Here is a 21904-nt window from a genome sequence, read left to right as displayed (position 1 = left end):
CAGGTAGGATGACATGGAGTATGGGAGTTAGAATATAATAAGATCACCAAACAGATACATGAATGAAGAAAAGGAATAGAGGTTTCAAATCACTGAACAAGTTCAATGCATTCATCACCTAATTCTACTTTAATTAGGACACAAAAGCGCATTTATATCAGTTTATCATACTCTCTCTCTCTCTCTCTCTCTCTCTCTCTCTCGGGTCTTTTCATGCAACCAACGGTTCTTGATTCTCTCTCCCTATCATATGATCACATGCACATACATACACACCCATCACCATCCATTTTATTATATTAATCTAACACAACTTCTCATCATGAGCTTCTCAATCATGTCTAACATATACCCTCATGGAGAGAGAGAGAAGGTGGCCCACTGGGATTTTTCTTTAGGAAATGTGACGGCTACTCGCCACGTCCGAATCCTACTCTCCACATGCATGTGCAAGATCCAGGCCGTTCATCTTGTGGGACCCAACACATGAAAATCGAGCAGGTGTACTTTTTGGTTGGGTCACGTGTGTATGAAAAATGGATAGCAATTAATTGATCTGTGGTAGACATTCTAGGCATGCATGTGGCCCACTTTATGATCTAACCAGCCTGAATTTTGGACCATTGGATAAGAAAATAAGGACCCACATGATAAACGGATTAGATCTCCAGAAAGCATGCAAAATTTTCACATGTAGGTAGGTAGCAGCAATTAGTAGATATGTGGTTAACATTCTAGGCATGCAAGTGGCCCACCTTATGACCTAAACAGCATGAATTTTGGATCATTGGAGATTAAAACAAGGACCCACATTAAAACAGTACCACACACACACACACACACACACACACACATATATATATAATGCAAGCAGACGTACCATTCCATTACCAGAGAGATGCCCTTCTAATACATAAAAAAATGAAGGAAAAATAAAAAATAAAAATTCATGTGTTTTGCTGATGTAGCTGGCTGGTTTATGTTGTCTGGTGGCCCACCAGGCCACCACAAGGAGTCTGCATCCGTCGAACCGAGCATAGATCGGTAGGCCAAGATGCCACAACGTGTCGTCAAACCCGAGGAATTAGGAATAAATCCAAGAATTTCATAGAGAGAAAAACTTTGATACTCTGGCAGAGTGTGATAGATGATAGACGGCCACTTAGAAACTACCAACGTGGCATACATGTGAATCCAAAATAAGGGTCCCTCTTTTATGAATCATGAACCAAAAAAACTATTATTTGATCATCTGACTATCAGATTTTGGACATTTATTGGACAGTTAAGATGAAAAAATCCAATGGTCCTGTTTCAACGAACAAATGTCCACGTATCAAAGGTTAGGATCACTCAAACAATCTGATTGCCGTCATGTAACTTAGATACAGTTGGTTCCACAATTTAGCCAGTTTAATTTGAGTTAATGTGTGCCACGTATACAATTTCTGAGTGCATGCGTATCAAGGGACATACGCTACCGGAGTATCGCATATAACTACTCTTTGTTAGAACCTGATTCCCCCACTTGATTACATATACATGTGTAAACCCACATGCGTACATCGCAGCTGATGTACACGCCACCGCCTATGCCAGCGTGGCAGACATGTGAAATATCCAAGCCATCCATCAGGTGGAACTCACCTTTTATATATTACTACTGAAAGATCAAGATGGTCCATTCAGTAGGTAAGCCATGATTTTAGGATTAAGTTGACAGGTTGTAAAACGTCAGCTGATTTGTTCATAACCGTACATTTTTTCAGCTAGTTGTGCCCCACCTGACTAGTGGAGAAAACTGATTCTTGGAATAAGGAATCTTCATAGTGATATCCTTCTGATGGATGGCTAGGATTTGTACCTGTCTACCACGCTGGCATTTGTGGTGGCGTGTGCATTAGCTGAGTTGTACATTCGTGTGGGAGTAGTAAAGCTCAAAGTGCATAAGTCAGTGCCATTTTCGATAATTGGGTGCATGGCACGTGCAATGCACGTGGAGAGAGTAAGGAAGAGAGGAAAACACCTTGCATGTGTACCTACAGGATTACTCTCATTAACGTGGAGAAAAGGCTTAACTTTCATAAGATCCACACCGTCCATCAGCTAAAAGACATATCTATTGGTCTTTATTTAAAAAATAAGGATGATTTAACCATCAGTTGGACCACACCATAAAATTATATCCAAAACCGCTAAACTTACATGATATGGCCCACCTAAGTATTGAAATACTGTGATTTTGTGATAATTATTTCATTCATCATGAAGAGGGACATCAGATGAATGGATTGGATGGCATATAAACAGAAAAGTAGGCCCTACATTAATTGATAGGCATTCCATGTCATCTGTTTCCTATAGTGCGGCTTACTTTAGTTTTAGATGATCATGATTTTAGAGTTCAATGGTCAAAATTAGGCAACCTACCTGATGGACGGGGTGGATCTCATGAAATTTCTACCAATGTGGAGAGAGGAAGTATAGACACAATGAGGGATTTTTTTTTCGGGGTAAAATATAAATCATTGAGTAGAATCGGTGGGTGAAATCTTAACCGTCCATTTTTTAAAGAAATATAGAAGATATGATAAGAAATGAATTGGTGGGCTAACGTGTGTGGAAACCTTCACATGCACATAGTTGCATTTGTACATGTAGACAATCCACACCATCAATCTGGACGGTGGCCCAACCCTCTCTTTAAATGTGGGTGTCTTAAAAAAATCTCCCTGATCAGATGATCTGAACCATTCTATCATTGGCATGCAAAAAAATGGACGGAGGAGATCGTTCATGGAAGATGAGCACATGCCCATTTATGCCACGCTGGCAAACGTGCTTGCAAGTGGCCCTCACATTTCTCCCACCAGATGCAACAACTCCCATCCCCAGAATAACAATTATTTAATTGGGCTACTCAGATTCTCTCAAAGCAGGAAGATTTCTCATCATTCATCATGGCCCACCTCCACCTTGTTCTTTTGTGATAGACAGTACCAATAGCCAAAATGAGGCAGATTCCTTCTACAAGTCTACCTGCTTATTCACCTGCTTATGCACTATTGCCTGTGGGGCCCACCTTGTGTCTGTGCCATCCAACCCTCCATCAAGTGAGCCCCACCATGATTATGGGATGTCCCTAAAATCAGGCTTCTCCAATCATTGTGTGGGCCACACCATGGACAACCACACAATCCTCCAAATTCACATGGTGGCCCACATGGTATTGAATCAGCTTGGTCTTTTGAGGGTGTCCAACTTTCATGGTGGGACTCCTGATGGACGAGTTGGATGTTATATACACACACCATGGTGGGCCCACATGGAACCTTTGCTTACGCTGCAAGGACTTGTAGACCACGGTGATACCAGTAGTACTCACTAAAGGTTTGCTACCACGTGTAGCATTCTAAAAATAGAGCTGGGCGTCGAGTCGAGTCAGACTGAGTTAGGGCTGACCCGGCTCGATCCAATTTTGAAATAGGCTTGACCTGAACTCGTCCCAACTCAGTACCAAGTCGAGCATGCCTGACCCGATCCGAGTCCGGGTCTAGCCCGGACTAATTTGGACTGAGTCCGACCTGGTCAAAAGTATCGACTCGGCTCGAGTTGGCACCGAATTGGATCGAGAGATGAGGGAGGGATTGGAGAGGAGGGAGAGGAGACAGGAGGGCGGTAATGGTGGTGGGTGGCTGCCGGGCTTGAAAGATGAGGGAGAGAGGGATTGGAGGAGAGAAAAAGAGGGTGGTGGTGATGGGTGGCTGCAGGACATGGAAGAGGAGGATGAGGGAGGGAGAGACGATTTAGGATCGAGTTGGATTCAAGTGCGGCGTGCGGCAGGGTGGGTAGAGTTAGGGTTAGAGATACATAAAAATTAGGATTTTTTATTATATATATACTCAAATCCGAGTCAAGTCGGGTTTTGGATTGAGTTTCGGGTCGAGTTATTAGGTAACTTGGGCTCGACTTGGTTTGAGTTCGGATTGGGCGAAGCCTACTCGGTTTGGACCAACTCATCCATTCGGTTTGGATTGAGTCAGGTCTGAACGACTCAGACAAGTTGAGTCGTCCCGTGCCCAACTCTAATTGTTATAGGACATTTCAGCACTATAGCTGTTGGATCTACAGAAACCTTCCATCCAGACCATTGATCTGACAAGAAACACAGCTGATGTGGCTGCCTCAATAAGCTTCAAGACTAGAAGATCCTACACCTTTCAATAAATGGCCCACAAAACAATGGCTAAGGAGAATCCATATTCAAAGGAAAATAAATTAAATCATCAAAGGTATGAAATACACTAATCTGAGTGTTCTTTTTTTCCTTTTCCCTTCTTTTCTGGTATCGCCATCCACGGTGCGGTCCATCATGTAAATGGTTCTGATCATCAAAACAAATACCAGCTATAATTCCCGTGCATCGGGACGGATTGTTGCAAAGCTCCTCAGTACTTAAATAAAAACATCAATAACCCAAATTAATTTCAAAAGACAGCAGTTGTGGATCTATAATCAAACTAATTATCGACTATCGATCATTAATTCTTCTAAACCCAAACACAACCAATAGTCTTGCATTGTCTAACCAATAAAAACCATCACTATCATGATCATCATCTATAACTTAAAACAGTTCTCATCAACTTTAACTGAATACACCCTTGTGGGGCCCACTGTTCTAGCTCCAGCCGCACTCAAAACCGTTGATCAATGTAAGGACAATACGAGAATGGTATAGATGTATTAATCTTACTGTGTAAATGATGCTGACCCATTTAAGCCGAATCGGCATCGCCCATCAAAGCGACCGATATCTACACTGCAACAACGAGAATTTCACTTTCGACGGTTAGCGGGTGTCACCATTCATTGTTGTTGACGGCCGTCGAAATCCCATTCCCATCTTCCCGTGTGAGAGTGACACTCGTTGCATCCACATACTCTTCTGAGGCTGGTTGGGACACGTCGAACTCCATCCATGGGTGCTCATCTTGAGAGATCTGGGCCCTCAATTGCCCTTCTTGTTTGATGTGCCAAGATGCCACTGGGTCGTACCCATCATGTGAGATCTGAGCCACACCTCCCTCTTGTTCTGCTCGTCCTACTTCCAACGGTTTATACCCATCTTGCGAAACCTTGTTTGTCACCATCCCCAAGACCGAGACAGCCAAATCCGGGATTTGGGTCCCACCAATATCTCCCCCATTACCCATTCCTGGTCCATTTTGGCCAAATTTAGCAGTTTCGATCATCCCATTTTCGGTATACTTACTTTTCTCCACTGAAGAAATTTCCAAATCCTTCATTTGGACATCAGATGCACCTTCCCCATTCCAGATTCCTTGTCCATTTTGGTTGAAATCTAACACCTGAGTTTCTGCATTATGAGAATCCTCGTTTGCCACAGACATTAATGAATCGGGGGCCCCGGATCCGTTTTCCTTGTCGACATTTCCTTGCTCATTCTGGTTCATCTTCGACCGCTCACCCCGGTTTCTATGGAATCTCCTCTTCCATCTCTTCTTGAATTCGCCCTTCTTTGGTTTGAGAGGTTTCGTGGCTTCGCTGCGTGTATCCGACTCCCTCCCTTTCTTCTTGCATGGGACCACAGTGTAAGGGGGCCGACCATCTGGATTCACTACAGGTGCGCCTGTCAAAAGAAATTGTAATGCATTGGGAATGGATTGTCACAAATGAGAAAATAATGATAAACATGGAGAGGATTGAGGGTTTTCTTCTCAGCAACATATGCGTATAATCCAGGCCATTCGTTGCATGGGGCACAGAACAAGCCCAAACAGGTACAATCATCAGCTGGGCGCACTAACAGTGAAGTGTGAACTGACAGTGGGGTGTACTAACAAGCTAACAAAAAAAAAAAAAATCAGCTGGGCACACCCATATGAGAAAAATCAATGATTAAAAGAAATCACCAACTGTTCATATTCAATGTACACATGGGCCAGTCAATGAGTGGAGCGGGCTGATTTTTGTGCCCGGGGAGTGTTTGCAGAAGGCCCCGCCTAATGAATATTCCAGATCATGCACACATGTGCAGTGTTGGTCAAAGGAAATCCTGAAATCCTTTTTCGCTTAATCTCCTTAGCATTTCTCATCAAATGGAAATAGCCAAAGGTGCATTCAATACATACATGCATTCGACTGGATTGCTAAGAGAGCTGTCCGTGCCGCTTTGATTTCTGCTTCTTTTTTGGTCTTCGCAGCAGCTCCAATGTACTGAATTCCCCCAATCTCAACAGTGCATGAGTACGGTTGCTTGCCTGGCACGGCCTGCTTGTTGCATATATAAGAAGGAATTGCATAATTCATCTTCTGTGCATACTCCTGGAGTAGGTTTTTGCACAACCCCGTCTCGTGCTGTAAGATAACACTGTCGACTGTAAGCAATAAACAAAAGTGTTTTTTTTTTTTTTTTTGGTTGTTAACAATGCCAAAAAACTACAAGATTGCGGCATTTTGTCTCTTCCATTACTAAAACGAGAAACCCATAAGAACTTCCTAAATGAAGTTGGAATGCAAGGGCAGCCAGTTTGGATATTTACTGAAAAAAGCCATCATGTGTCCGCCACTCAGAATGAGAATGCAACGGTAATGGGTTTGACCTGTTGGAGTTGCATTCAACTTCCTAAATAGCCATCGATGTTTTGTCAGACATGGAAACGGCTTCCTTCTGGTGGATGTGCGTGGGCTACGCCACATATCATTCCATTCTCATGTGCATGCAATCTGACCAGGTCCTATAAGAAGTCCTCGACTTGTAAGTGATGTGACCGAGTTTGCAAGGCAGTGTAACATTTTGCTATTCCATCGGCATTGAACTCAACAAGCCAGTACTAAGATGGAACAAATGCAAACGGCGGAAGGCATTGGAACACTTGGTCATCATGATAATAAGCATTCCCAATTGGAGGGAAGGCGGTTTGGTGGTTGGTCTTGATGGCAGTTCTATGGACCATTTGGGGGGAACGGAATAGCCGGTGCATCGAAAATAGATGTGGCTCCGTGGAAACGGTGGTAAGAAAGGCTACGATTTTTGTAGCCGACTGGGCTTCTGGCCTAAAAGAAGCAGATGCTTGTAATGTTCTACCCATGTTAGGGCTATAATTTTTCCGTCTTAGTCGTGCTAAGTCAAGCTTTCTCAACAGAAGTTGCCAATTGTCCCCAAAAAAAGAAAAAGAAAAAAGGAGGGAAATCTCGTGCTTCTAGGATGGTTTGGGTCGAATTCCATTAGGAACATATGGTTCACATGCATCTAAATTCATAAGCCACTCAAGAACTTCAGACCACTGGGGCATTTGTGCATAATAGCACACCATAATGCAACTAGGGCTGTTAACAGGCTGGGTTCAGATCAGGTCCTAGAGTTCCCGGACTTGGGTTGATCAGATTTAGGTCTTGCCAGGTCCATGTCCTTTCGGATTTAGGTCTAGTTTTTTAGGACCTCGACCTAGATTTGATCGAGTTCAGGTACCCATTAGGTCTTTGGACCTTTTTTTTCAACTCAGGTTCAGTTCAGGTGGGGTATTTATGTGGTTGGGCCCACCTGAGTGGATGGATTAGATAGCATATACTAGACACTTTTTCTTTTTTTTTTTTCTTTCTATCAATGATAATTTTCCCTGAAGATTATGCTGAAAACTTGCCGGACCTTTTGGTCTAACAATCACATCGAATCCTTTTCTGAAGCCACCAGACATTGCACAACATATCTAACAATTTCGCAACTCCTCTAGCTCTTCATCATCATCCAAATTCCTCCTAAGAGGAGCCCAAACAACTTCCTCTCCCTACATAGAGAAACAACTCGCCACCATCACATTCTCCTCTAACACAATCCCTGCTAACCAAGGGAACACCTGACCAAACTTCTGCTCCCCTAGCCATACATCCTCCCAAAACCTAACCTCCTTTCCATTTCCCAAAGAAAAACCCACCCCTTCCCAAACCCAATTTTTCAACAAGGCCACTGATTTCCAAAGAAATGATGCCCTACACATTGATAAGGGTCTAATCCATCTATTTCCTACTTCTAAGCTACTTTGACACAAGTGCGGTGTAAACAGACTCTCTTTCATGCGTGTGGCTTATGAAACATCATCACGTTGTTAGAATTTTATATAGAATCATGTCATGAAGGGATTCAACTCGTACCGTCAACCCAAATTCGCATAGAAAAAGAATCTGTTCAATTACTTGTCGATCCCTTCCCAGATTTACAAGTTCTACCATATTTTTCAAAAAAAAAAAAAACTGCTAATACTATGAACATAGTATGATGGCGCTCAGGCAGGTATGCCCCTATCGTCTAGTGGTTCAGGACATCTCTCTTTAGACGGAGGCAGCGGGGGCTTCCCCTGGGGATAGGGTACTATGAAAGGAAGTTGATCATGGATTCTCAATAAGCCTACATTTGATTCTTCCTGGGTTGATGCCCAGGCAGTTAATGGCGACGGACTGTAAATTGGCAATATGTCTATGCTGGTGCAAATCCAGCTCAACCCAAGAATTCACCGATCCATGAGGATAATATAACCAATCCGTCCTAAATAAAAATGCATGATATGGAGGAATAAATAATCCATATTTTCTGATATATATATATATATATATATATATATATATAAACGGACAATGTATACATACATCCATACATATATAATATGTATAATATAACATTACTATTAAAACTGGACCCCTACCCAACCTGATTTCTAAATGAATCCAAGAAATTGGAACCAGACCCATTAAAATCATGTTGGGTCCATCAGGGTACCTGTCGACGGCCATAAACATAACCTGCAAGAAGATGCCTATGTCAAAAACATTGATATGATCAGTTTAATAAAATCTCATTGGTTCTACTTCAAAGTTAAAGAGATTTTAAAAAAATGACAAAGCGCAATATCTTCATTATTTGCCAGGTAATAAAAGGTGAAAAGAACGTACAACTGGATGAGGTATGCACTCTGTCATGTTGCCTGATTTAAGTAATTCCACAAGAGCGATTTCAGCTGCTGACTGCTCCGCCGCTTTACGATTGAAAAACCCAGGTAGAGAATCATATCTCACATTATTTACAGTCACCGTGGACCTGAAATTAGGTTCGTGGGAAGGGCCCTCCTTCACCGTTTCATAAACGGGAGTAGCAATTCCTGCTTTCTGCGCATATTCTTGTAATCGACTTTTGAATACATAACAATTTGAAACCCCTGAAATTTAAGGTTGAACGTGTCAATGTATACTCAAAAAGGGATTCCTACTTTGTATAGAAAAAAGGGACAAAGGTAGAAAATGCAAAAGAAATGAAGGGCTAGACTCCAATGTTAGTTTTGCACCATTAAAAAAAAATAAAAATGGCGGTGACTCTTCAACCATACAACTGGCACAGTTATACAGCAATCAGACAGACCAAATCACTCACCCAACCATGGATAAAGCATAACCAAAAAAAAAAATCACTGTGATTTTTCCCTTAGAATTTGCACCACTTACTATTTTACTTTTAACCATCCATTTGATAACCATTAGTTAGATGGTTAGGATTGTTTGATCAGTGTGATTTTAGAGATGTATTCCATCATCCACAACGGGATACACAATTTGGATAGTCTGGATAAGCTATAAATCAGGGACAGCTGTGAGGAGGATGAGACTCCACCACCTTTTAAATGGTTCGGAGCTAACATAGGAGTCTAGTCTAGGCCAGGGATCAATCATCCTGCAACCTCTAACCTGCCCTTTTTATGGATAACCAAAGAATTTATTAAAGAACAGATTTACAGATAAAGGAGCAAATCCAAAAAATAAGGAAAAGACCTTTAAGCTATAGGGAGTGGGTATTTTGTGTGTTTTTTGGGTGTGTGCATGTACATAATGTTATCTTGCCCTGAGGAGCATGTATTTTTGTGCTATAACATTATAATAAAAGAGTGTGTAAGGGCTTTTTGGCCCTAACACACAAAATCACTTTTTTCTTCAAAACCCTCCTCCTCTCCCCCTCTCTTCTCATCTCCTCCTCTCCTTTCTTATTCACTCCTAAGATCATCCAAACTCAATTTAAGCAATATGCTTGACCATGAGATGTCGATAATATTAGGGTCCGTTTGGGCATGGGATCCTGCATAATCAGAATTGAACTTTATCCTGATTAGTACGGGCCCCATGCTGTCCACATTGGATTCGCCGCATTAAAACCCTGCTTTCTTCCACATAAGTGCAATTAGAAAAGTTTTGGAACATAAAAAAACCTGAAACACTGTAATTGCAACTATGTGGAGGAAAGCGCCACTTCATGACAGGAAATCTGGGGTGGAGGGAGTGGGGCCTACCAAAATCAGGACCAGGCTTAATCCTGATTTTGTAGGATCCCCCACAGAAGTGGGCTGTCAGCTTCAGCATAGAAACAAATTAAAAAAGGTGCTTTCTTGAAGCTAAGACTCTGATCCCATCGAAGCTACGACCACATCTCATTGCACAGAAAAGCAAGAAGCCATAATGCCTTCATCTTGTTTCTCATCCAAGAAGAGGCCCCTTTTTTTTTCCGGAAAAGAGTCCATTCAACAATGATAAACAAGCTCAATAACTTGGAACCCTGTTTGGTAGATGCCTAGCAATGAGTCGATCTCATTTTCATTAACAGTAATTATGTATTAGAAATCTTGATGTCTAATACAATGAGTCATGCTAACAGTGATTATGTATTGGAGATCAAAATCTCTAATACATAATTACTGTTAACTAAAACGAGATGAACTCATTTTTAGAGTCTACCGAAAAGGGCCTTAGGATTGCAACAACATTCCATATATGTTCCCATCACTCAATATTTGAAAGTTACAACTGACTTTGACCTCATGCAGTTAAAGAGTAAACTGACTTCGAAGATAGAAATTCTAAAGTTGGCGTAGAAGGGCCTTGCTGTGTGTTAGTGTGGCAAGCACCCAATTTGCAAATTTGAAGAACCATATTTTACAAAATAGTACCTCAAGTGTTAGCTTTCACATCACAATATTTCCTTCAAATTCATAGAATACATTCATGGAAATCCAAGATATAATCCAAAATCACAAAAGATATTGCCGTGGTATGCCATGTAAACAAGTCATGCATGAAGAATGTGTTGATCTTTAACCAAGATTCTGGTCTTTCATGCATTGACATGTTGAAAAGATTCTTTATTTGAAATAGTAGGCAACACGTGAAAAGGAATGAATCATGGGAACAAGAGGTGCACTGGATTGTCATAAGCCTCACAATGAAGTGGAGAATGGAGTGGTGTTTTCAGTATTGGTATTGATGCATGTATCGCGGGATACGGAAACATATCGGGTATCGCTTGGGAAATATCGCATGTATCGCATAACATATCGTTGTTTTTGGGAAACATTGGGAAATTGGTCTTATGTTTTAATGAAACATCAGGGGTGTTAAAAAAGGCATTAATACACACTTAGAACTCAAAACATCACAAAAAACAAGTAAACATGATTAGTTTCCTTTGTATAGGGTATGCACTGTCCAGCAAAAGTCATGCAACTAATTCAAAATCATTTCATATAATGTAAATCATAGAAGAAATGTATGAAAACACAACCAATACATTCAAAAGCCAAATATATCCTACAATGTATAATGCATTTACTTAAAAAAATTTGAATTACTTTTTATACTTAAAAAATTGAAATTTGCTTTTGAAAAGAAATGAGTGTGGTTGATGTCAAGATTAGCATACACTCATACATACATAAATATAAGGCACATATAACATCTGGTTAATGCAATTTTTTCAAATGTTATTTTATTTATTTATAGATATTTTTAATTAATTGTTTTTCGAAAATTTCAAAAAGTTCAGTCAATTTGTAGATCAGCCTCCGAGCACTCTCACATGATTTTTCCACACTCAAATAGAAAGATAAATGGGTGAAATAATAAAAAAATTCAATTTTCAACAAATTCTGCCATTTTCTTTACACTTGAAAATTTGAGGTCAAAATCCATAATTAAGCATGCAAAACATGCAAAATCTATAAATTCGAAGCAATTTAAACAAGAGAACAATTTAAATTAGCAAAAACCCACTAGTTGGGTCTATGATACCACATGCTCTTCAATCTCAATTTCCGCAACCAAATCCCAAGAATCAATTTTTTTGGTGAATATCCCAATTTTTTTGGAAGGAGACCAACACAAGTGCGATATCATCGATACGTATCAACGATATCGGGGAGGCTATAATAACAATATTTTCAAAATATCACAATGTATCTATATATCATCGATGCGTAGCAATATATTGTGATATATTGACCAATAAGAAGTTTACAAATTACAACCCAGTTTTGTATCAACACTGTGTGATATCAATAGTATTGGCTATTGATACTACGATCACTAGATTGGAGTAAAAAGGGAAAAGTGGGAGTATACAGAACATATAGAGAATGCTAGTGTATAGTGTAGTGGCTCTTTTTGGTGTAAGTGCATTTGCACACTTTCCTCTTCTCTTGCGGTGTACTATATGCTCTCTTTTATAATAAAATATTATGTGTTAGGGCAAGATAGCCTAACACAACATCTTTCCCAAACTCTCCTCCTCTCTTAATTTCTCCTCTTTTCTTCACATTATAATCATCAAATCATTCTCTACTTAGTATCAGAGCTTAGATCCAGGCATTCCACATCCAACAAATTGAGAGGCGACACGTCACCCTGCCGACGTCAGCGTTGTACGGATGCATGAACTCTATTTGAGCTAAAAGTTTAGGGGTTTGATAGATCTTTGATTTTAGAAGATTTATCATGATTTTTTCAAAATTTTTTCGACCTTCTTTCATGGTATTTTGGGCGAAATACAGAATTCGAAAATCAGGCCCTTTTTCTGTTTTTCTTCGATCTACCTCAAATTGGTAAGCTTTTCTTTGGTTTCTTTGCTCAAGATGGACCGAAATCTTCCTCCCAAGCTATCTATAGAGGAGTTTTTACCTAAGATCCATGTTTGAAAGGGTTTTAACCTCAAATGGACGTGCGGCTGGGCTGTTTTTCACTCGGTTGGGCCGTTTTTTACCGTATTCTGGATGATTGCTACTTGTTGGAGGTTTATATCTTATTATCTTGAAAGATTGAGTGAGATAGAGTTGTTTGAATCAATTCTTCTTGGCATAGGCTTATCTCTCTTGGACTCTCCTATGGCTGACAAAGGGCCCTCATCTCTTGGCATAGGGTCTCTTGAATCCAACCCTTTGCAGATTACCTCCACTAAGTTGAATGGTGACAACTATCTTCAATGGGCACAATCTGTAAAGGTGTTCTTAGGAGCCCGTGAGAAGTTGTCATATATTTTGGATGATCCCCCAAGCTCTACATATGTTACCTACAAGTCTTGGACAAAGGAGAATTATCAAGTTATTGCATGGTTATTAAATAGTATGGACTCCTCGATTAGCTACTCAACGATGTTTTTATCCTCGGCTAAAGGCATTTGGGATACGCTTCATGATATGTTCTCGGAATCTCAAAAATTTTCACGTGTATTCCAGCTTATTCAAGAAATTGGTCGGTTCCAGTAAAATTCAAGATCATTAAAAGATTACTATTCGACGCTTCGGGGTATGTGGGATGAGCTAGATATGTATCAGCCTCTTCCTTCCAAATGTAAAGAGGATCATGAACATGCTCATAAGTAGAGGGATCCTCTTCCCCCATTGATTCCTAGCTAGGTTGAATTCCGATTATCTTCATATTCGAGATCAGGCTGTTATGCAGAATCCTCTTACCTCATTAACAATAGTCTATGCCATGTGTCAGCGTGCTACTGTTTCTACTCTTACTTCTCATTCATTTGTGCTACCAGAGCGTTCGGCACATCTTGCTAGCGATCGGTCCTCTCTTGGCCTTCGGGTACCATCCTTGAGTTCAGGGAGCATCTCTAGTTTTGGTGGTCGTGGTAGAAGCTGCAAGGGAGATCGCAGTCATGGCGGTCGTAGTCTTTGTGGTAGTGGTGGACATGGACAAGGACATGATGGTTCCTGCATTTGTTCACATTGTGGTGAAACTAATCATACTGCTGATTATTGTTGGCAGATACATGGTTGTCTTACGTATGTCGCTGCTTCTGTTGCATCCACAATTGCTCCTGAGATAGTCTTCTACCCCGATAACTGAGCAGTCTACTTTAGAGGAGTCTCTTATCATTTCTTGGGCTGCATATGATGCCCTTATGCGGCTTCACATTCGTGATATTCCTGAGCCATCTCACGCAGCTTCGGCCCAATCAGGTACTACTCTTCTTGCGTCATCATCTCCTACCTCCTGGGTTATAAACTCTGGAGCTTTCTCCCATATGACTGGTTAGTCTCAATTATTTTCCTCTTATTCTCCTTCTCCCCACACTCAGTATGTTACAGTCGCAGATGGAACCCAAACTCCCATCTCTGGGATTGGTTTCATCCCTCTTTCTTCTTCCCTGTCTCTGTCCTCAGTCTTACATGTACCTCATTTTCCATTAAACTTATTGTCTGTTAGCTCTCTTACTAAATCATTAAATTGTTCCATTACCTTCTTCCCTTCTTATTGTTTGTTTCAAAACCTACAGACGAAGAAAGTGATTGGTGGGGGGCATGAGCGAGGAAGCGTTTATCTTCTCGATGATACACCCGTTGCCGCTTCTAGTACCCTTTCTCTAGATCGAGAGCTCATGACTCGGTGGCACTGCCGCTTAGGCCACCCATCAATAGCTAGATTGCGAATTTTGTTTCCCTCCTTATCTGTCACTAAACCGTTATGCTGTGATATTTGTGAATTGTCTAAACATCATCATGCTATGTTTCCTCCTAATTCTTCTGGGAGGAAATCTCAACCTTTTGTTTTAGTTCACTCGGATGTCTGGGGACCAGCTCCAGTTACCTCCACTTTTGGATTTAGATATTTTGTTACCTTTATTGATGATTATTCACGCATAATTTATTTTTTGAAATCTAAAAGTGAAGTGTTTGATGCGTTTAAAGTGTTTTATCATGAAGTTTGCACTCAATTTCAATGTTCCATCAAAACCCGTCATTTTGATAATTGGGGGGGGGGGGAGGGGGGAATACACTTTCTGTTCTTCTTGCACAAACATTGTATTTTGTCTAGGACGTCGTGTGCTCGCACACCTCAACAAAATGGCATTGCAAAACGAAAGAATCATCATCTTCTTGAAGCTGCTCGCACCCTTCTGCTTGGTATGCACCTCCTTAAACATTTTTGGGGCGATGCTCTTCTAACTGTTACTTTTCTTATTAATCGTATACCCTCACGTATCCTGTCTTACAAATCTTCATTTACTATATTGTATCCTCATGATAATCCATTTCCTTTACCACCTAAAGTTTTTAGTTGCACATGCTTTGTTCAAATTTTGGATGGAAGTAATGATAAACTTAGCCCCAGGGCAATTAAATGTGTCTTTCTAGGGTATACTTGAAGTCAGAAAGGGTATAAATGCTTTGACCCATTGATTCGCAAGAAATGTCTCTGCCGATGTAACCTTCTTTAAAGATATTTCTATTTTCTCAACTCCAGGCTGATCTCTCCGTGATCCTCTTGCGAGTCAAGGGGAGTATGACTCTTATCCTCTTCCTCTTTCCACTAGTGATCATGGGGAAACTCCTCTCCCCTTCGCTTAGCATCTTGTTGGTGATTTGGGTGAGCCTAAGCCTCTGCGAGTGTATCATCGTCGAGATAAATCTTTACGCGCTCAGCCATCCACTCTTTCGCTCACTTTGGATGTTGGCTCAGGTGATTCTTCTACCTCGAGTTTGGATCTCCCTACTGCCTTAAGCAAAGGGTCACGATCTTATACTCAACACCCCATTAGTAATTTCGTTTCATATGATCATCTTCCACCGTCTTTTCAGTCATTTGCAGCTTCCCTTTCATCACAGACTATTCCTCGGTCTCTCTCACATACTCTTCAAAGTCTTGATTGGACGAAGGCGATGATAGAAGAAATGTTTGCTCTTAAGAAGAATCATACTTGGGACCTTGTGTCACTTCCTTTACGGCATAAACCTGTTGGATGTAGATGGGTTTATACAATCAAGTTTCTTCTAAATGGCTCCATTGATCGCTATAAAACCCGTCTTGTTGCTAAGGGTTACACACAGACTCATGGTGTGGATTACTTCGAGACATTCTCTCCGATGGCTAAACTTAATTCGATTCACATTGTGATCTCTTTGGTCGTTAATTTATCATGGACCTTGTTTCAACTTGATGTTAAGAATGCATTTCTCTATGGGGACCTTGCAGAGAAAGTTTACATGCATCAACCTCTTGGCTTTGTTGCTTCTCACAACCCTGCGCTTGTATGTCAGTTAAAGAAGGCTCTTTATGGACTCAAACAATCCCCACGTGCATGGTTCGAAAAATTCCATCAGGCTCTCTTGGAGTTCGACTTTGTTCGTAGTCATGCCGATCATTCTCTCTTTATATGTCGTCGATCAACGGGCATCACGGTTCTCATTGTCTGTGTGGATGATATTGTTCTGTCCGGTAGTGATTCGGTTAAAATGAGGGAGGTCAAAGAATTTTTGAAGACAAAGTTTGAGATCAAGGACCTTGGTCCTCTTCACTACTTCCTCGGAATTAAAGTTGGCCACTCATCATCCAGATTGGTCTTATCACATCGAAAATATGCGCTTGATCTTCTCATGGAGACCGGCATGTTAGGGTGCAAGCTTGCTACCACTCCCATGGATACTTCGCAGAAGCTTCGACCAGATGATGGTGCTCTCCTTACTGATCCCGGGATGTATCGACGACTTGTAGGCCAACTTATTTACTTGACTATTACTTGCCCAGATCTTTCATTTATGGTGGGCATTGTTAGCCAATTCATGCAAGCTCCCCGTACTTCTCATCTCACAACTATCTACCGCATACTTCGGTATCTATAATCAGCCCCGGGTCTGGCCTCTGCTTTCAGTTGCATGGTCATCTTCATTTTTCTGGCTATTCCAATACTGATTGTGCAAGTAGTACTTATGATCGTCGCTCTACATCTGGCTTCTGTACCTTCCTAGGTAGCAATCTTATAACATGGAAGAGCAAAAAGAAACCAGTTGTTGCTCGGTCCTCGGCTGAAGCAGAATATCATGCTATGGCTCATGCAACATGTGAGCTCGTGTGGCTTCGCAACCTTCTTGAAGAACTTGGCTTTCCTCATTCGAATCATGTTCCTCTTCATTGTGACAATTAAGCGGCTGTCCATATTGCTCGTAACCCAGTTTTTCACGAGCGAACCAAGCATATTAAGGTCCGCTATCACTTCATTCGGGAAAAAGTAGCTTCTAAGGAAATCATCACTCCTTTTGTTCGATCTGGGGATCAACTTGCTGATGTTCTTACAAAGTCCTTGAGCCGAGATGCTCTTCATCATATTCGTGACAAGTTGGGCATGATCAACATCTATGCTCCAACTTGAGGGGGAGTATAGAGAATGCTAGTGTATAGTGTAGCGGCCAATGTATAGTGTAGTAGCCCTTTTTGGTGTAAGTGCATTTGCATACTTTCCTCTTCTCCTGCGGTGTACTATATGCTCGCTTTTATAATAAAATATTGTGTGTTAGGGCAAGATAGCCTAACACAACATCTTTCCCAAACTCTCCTCCTCCTTCTCTCTCAATTTCTCCTCTTTTCTTCACATTATAATCATCAAATCATTCTCTCCTGAACATGCATAATTCGTAAGTTCGAACTTCAAATTAGAAACAAAATTATAGTGTTGCATCATTTGCTTATTCAACATGCAAACAAATGAAATAGTCCCAAGCATAGTGACAAATCTCATTCTCCACAATTTCTTGGCCCGAAAATTGCTCGGGAGATTTTTTTTAACTTAGAGGTTTTCTTGGGATATTATCGAAAAATCTCACTAAAAATGATAACACGTATTGTAAATTATTTCATAAAATTAAAATTTAAATAAATAGATATAACAAATCCTTTAAGGTATTTACTATTTTTGGAGCCAATATAGTGAGAAAATCTACTGATATTTTGAAAAAAATAATCTTGCAATAATGCCATTTGATGTATTTCTCGTGATATTTTCAAGATCTTGACGATATTTGTCACACTGGTCCTAAGTCACTATCTTAATCATATAGTAATTTCTGCAAAAAAGGATGATTTTTCTAGTGTAGAATACCCACACCAACCAATCTTTTTTCATTTAATATGAATTCTCTCTCTCTCTCTCTCTCTCTCTCTCTCTCTGTGTGTGTGTGTGTGTGTGTGTGTGTGTGATGCATCACAATATATTATTCAAAAAGAAAAACCAAGAGCAAGATAAAAAAGAGAAGAGTCATCGATACAAAGATCCAATTTAGAGATCCCCTTCGTAGCCAAAAGAATAACAAATCACAATGGCATTCACTCCTTTATCCATGTGATTAAATAGAATATTTCTTTAATCCCCAAAGTAGATCATGAACGTTATTAAATACAGGCCAATTTCCATAGACATTCAAATTGTTAGAAGCCCATCCAAATACGAGTTTGGAACCACCTTCAATGACAATGCTAACGGAAAAGGAGGCAAAAGTCCAAAGGCATTCTCGACGATCCAAGCGTCTGCTATTTTGGAGACCCAATCAGATTGGCCTAAGAGAATCTTTGTCGTCTTTAATTACACCTCTAATGTCAGATTGAATTGGATTCCCAATAGACGAATCACTAAGAAATTTAGTTTCTCACCCCTGGTAGAACACCACCCTCTTAAAAAACCACTCATCCCACCATTCACTGCATTTTGGATCCCCGAGTATGTATTGAGAAGACATTAGGGTGAACCACCTTCCCTCCCGTTTTCCATATTTGCATATGAAATGTTTGCATAAGATCTCACGCTAATTAAACCTCCAAATGCACTTGCCAAGCGGAGTGCAATTTGCAATTTTTGCTCCTCCTCCATACCCTTCTAAATAAAGTCTAGTTGGAGTCTTTCAAGACGATGGATGATGCTTATCTAGGATTGAAAGAGGGGCACAAAATAGATCACACGTCAGATAAGGCCCATTTAATTAATGTAAGAAGTCTGCCCAAAGACGGATATCCACTTATCCATGTTGATAGTTATCTTTCCAATCTCCACTACAACATCCCACAAGCGCTTAGCCAGTTTTCCCACACACAATGATAACCAATTAATGAAGAAGGGTAGGGACCAAGCTTGCAATCAAACACCTTGGAGAAGTCCTAAATCCATTCCTCTCACAGTTGGACAGCCAATGTCTCACTTTTTTATATGATGATTTTATGACCAAATACAACTTTAAAGCACCCCAACACCCTTCTCAAATTAGCTGCTTGATCTCTTTTCTCATTGCAGGAAAGAAGAAAATCACCGGCAAATTGAAGATGGGCCACTTGAAAGAGCCATTCTCAATTTAAGGCTAATCAACAAACCTTCCTCAAAAACCTTTTCAATCATCCTACTAAGAGCTTCAACGACCACCACAAAGAAAAATCATGGAGAGTGGGCCACCTTGACAAATGCCCCTTCACCCCACCAAGAAAAGAAGAAAATCCTTTAGTGCCCTATTAATTGGGATTGAATAGTGAGCTGAGGGAACAGATTTTGGCATCCACTTCAACACCTTTTGTAAAAAGAAACCCACTTGATAGAGAATTTCATTCTGCCAATAGGGATAGCCTTATCATTGAAGATTCTTTCGTTTCTTCCATTCTAAATGCCCCAACTACCATGAATGGTGTGAGATGCCAAAGGACCCTCCTCAACCTTGAAAGAGCACAATAATATCCTTGGGGAGCACTCGACAAACACCAAACAAGCAGAGAAAGGAACCTCAAATAGTTCTCACAACAGAATGAATAAAGAGATGAGCTCATGTTTCAACCTTCATACACATTAAACAGATATTAGCATGCGATGTTTTTGTTTCTTCAAATTAATTACCATCAGTACCTTGTTGGCTGCCTTCATCCAACATATACCTCCACTTGGAGGTGCAAATAACTATAGCGGATGCATCAATATCAAAGTCAATAAGCACATCAAAAAATGATTTGGGGGAGAAGGAACCACTAGAATTCAAACTCCAAATTATTTCTTGAAGGACTAAAGCAAATCAGTGAAGGCTTCAACACTTCTTTCATATTCCATAAAACTAAATATCTCTACTGGATGTCCACCCATAAACTTGAAGCACTTTTCTACCAACACATTTTTCAGGCCACCCAATACATAGGGACTTCTAAGCTGAGGACATGTTTGGATATTACCAATTCATTGGAAATCAATGGAAATGAAGAAGGTTTTCCATTGAAGTGACAGTTGGAGATGCTTGGATAGCAAAGAAAAGGGAGGATTCCACAAAGCAACCATTGTACTTTTCCATAGTTTGAATTCTTTGGCATAAGAAACTGGTGGCCTGTCTCACAAAAATGGGATTTCCACTAGCTATCAAAACAAGACACCTAAAAATGGAAACCATGTTCAGTTAGCTCTCATGGAAATAATCATTACCTTTTTTTCCTTGGAATACATATATATCCAAACATGGCCTAAAGGATTCAAGGCCCATCCAAACACCTCAAAATAAAAATTTATCTCCAAAAGAGTAAACCAAATCCTTGTTTGAATTGTTTTCTAACCCATTTGGATTTATCGTCCACCAGGGCCACCACACAAGTAGCCCTCCACATCCCAGACCACTTGACCTTGGAAGCTCTAGTGGGTTTCCTACCACCACATGCCTTTTCTATCACCCTTTATCCACAGGGCATCAGGTTCCTCCCCAAACACCCACCAACACTTGCTTTAGAGAGCCTAATTCATAGCCTCAAGATTTTTGATACCATCACAGTGATTTTGATAATAATGAGAAAGGATGGTGTTGCCGTCGACGATGCGGCTGCTGCTGCTGATGATGATGATTATGACGATGACACGATGATGATTGAATGCAAGTGATCTGTTGGCTATGGCCGTACGGGTACTATTCATTAATCCATAGTTAAAAAACGATACCCCAAAGATTCTTTAAAGCAATTTGTTGTAACCTTAGCTCTATTGTTCAACCAAATAGAGAAACCAGTGAGGATGTTACCTGTATAACTAGCAGCAGAGATGTGCCTTTAGAGTGGTGTGATGGTCAGATGCCTATGAAACTTGTAAGGTTAAGTTTGGGGTTGTTAGCTTAGTTGCAGGATCCTTCTAACTAGGTACCGCTCCCACTTTGAATCCCTGCTTCGGACTCTTGCTTTCACTCCCACTTCCTACCTATTTATACTTGTTCACATTTTGAAAGAGACGCTTCCCTACTCCCACACCTGAATTTGTTGCAACTTGCTTCACGCTTCGTGCAACTGTAGTTGTTAGAAGGCAACATGAGTAGAGGCTGAGTGGTGCAAAGATGAGGATGTGGACATCAATGTCTGGGAAGACTAAGGATATAATTACAAAGAAGGGACATAATGGTTATTCACTTACCAGGGATAGAGCCTTGAGAGAATGATTGGTGAAATAGGATTCACAAAGCTGACCCCTAATAGCCAGAACAAGACTTTGCTGTTGATGATAATAAAGATTGAGTGCCATATACCGTCAAAGAGTACGATTGATAGAAATTCCATTTGGACTACAAAATCAATTTTTTCAGTGTAAAGGATGAACACCTAACCTAAATATTATATATTTGAACCCATCAGCACTAGAAAAATAAAATAAAATTAAATGACCTATGGACTGAAGAAATCTACAAGTACAGGGAATTGACTCTAAGGCTTCATAACATGTTCCTTGGACAGACTAAAAGTGGACAGAAATGAAATGACAATTTGCAATAAAAGATGTATGCAAACCAAGAAGTATAAT

At 40.4% G+C, this 21904-nt stretch overlaps 1 protein-coding gene across 1 annotated transcript in view; it reads right to left on the bottom strand.

Moving 5' to 3' along the window:
• Window positions 1-4510: 4510 nt before the first annotated feature.
• LOC131218687 (double-stranded RNA-binding protein 8-like) overlaps window positions 4511-21904 on the bottom strand; it is a 37459-nt gene continuing 20065 nt past the window's right edge. The window contains exons 2-4 of the mRNA XM_058213382.1: window positions 8971-9233; window positions 6156-6381; window positions 4511-5653 (exon numbers count right to left, since the gene is read on the bottom strand). Of these exons, the coding sequence (XP_058069365.1) occupies window positions 4863-5653; window positions 6156-6381; window positions 8971-9233 (1280 nt within the window). The 3' untranslated portion in view covers window positions 4511-4862. The remainder of the gene's footprint in view (window positions 5654-6155; window positions 6382-8970; window positions 9234-21904) is intronic.

This window comes from Magnolia sinica, chromosome 11 (assembly GCF_029962835.1).
Source record: "Magnolia sinica isolate HGM2019 chromosome 11, MsV1, whole genome shotgun sequence".
NCBI lineage: Eukaryota > Viridiplantae > Streptophyta > Magnoliopsida > Magnoliales > Magnoliaceae > Magnolia > Magnolia sinica.
The sequence above is the reverse complement of the archived record's forward strand: the minus strand, read 5'-3'. Positions and strand labels throughout refer to the sequence as shown.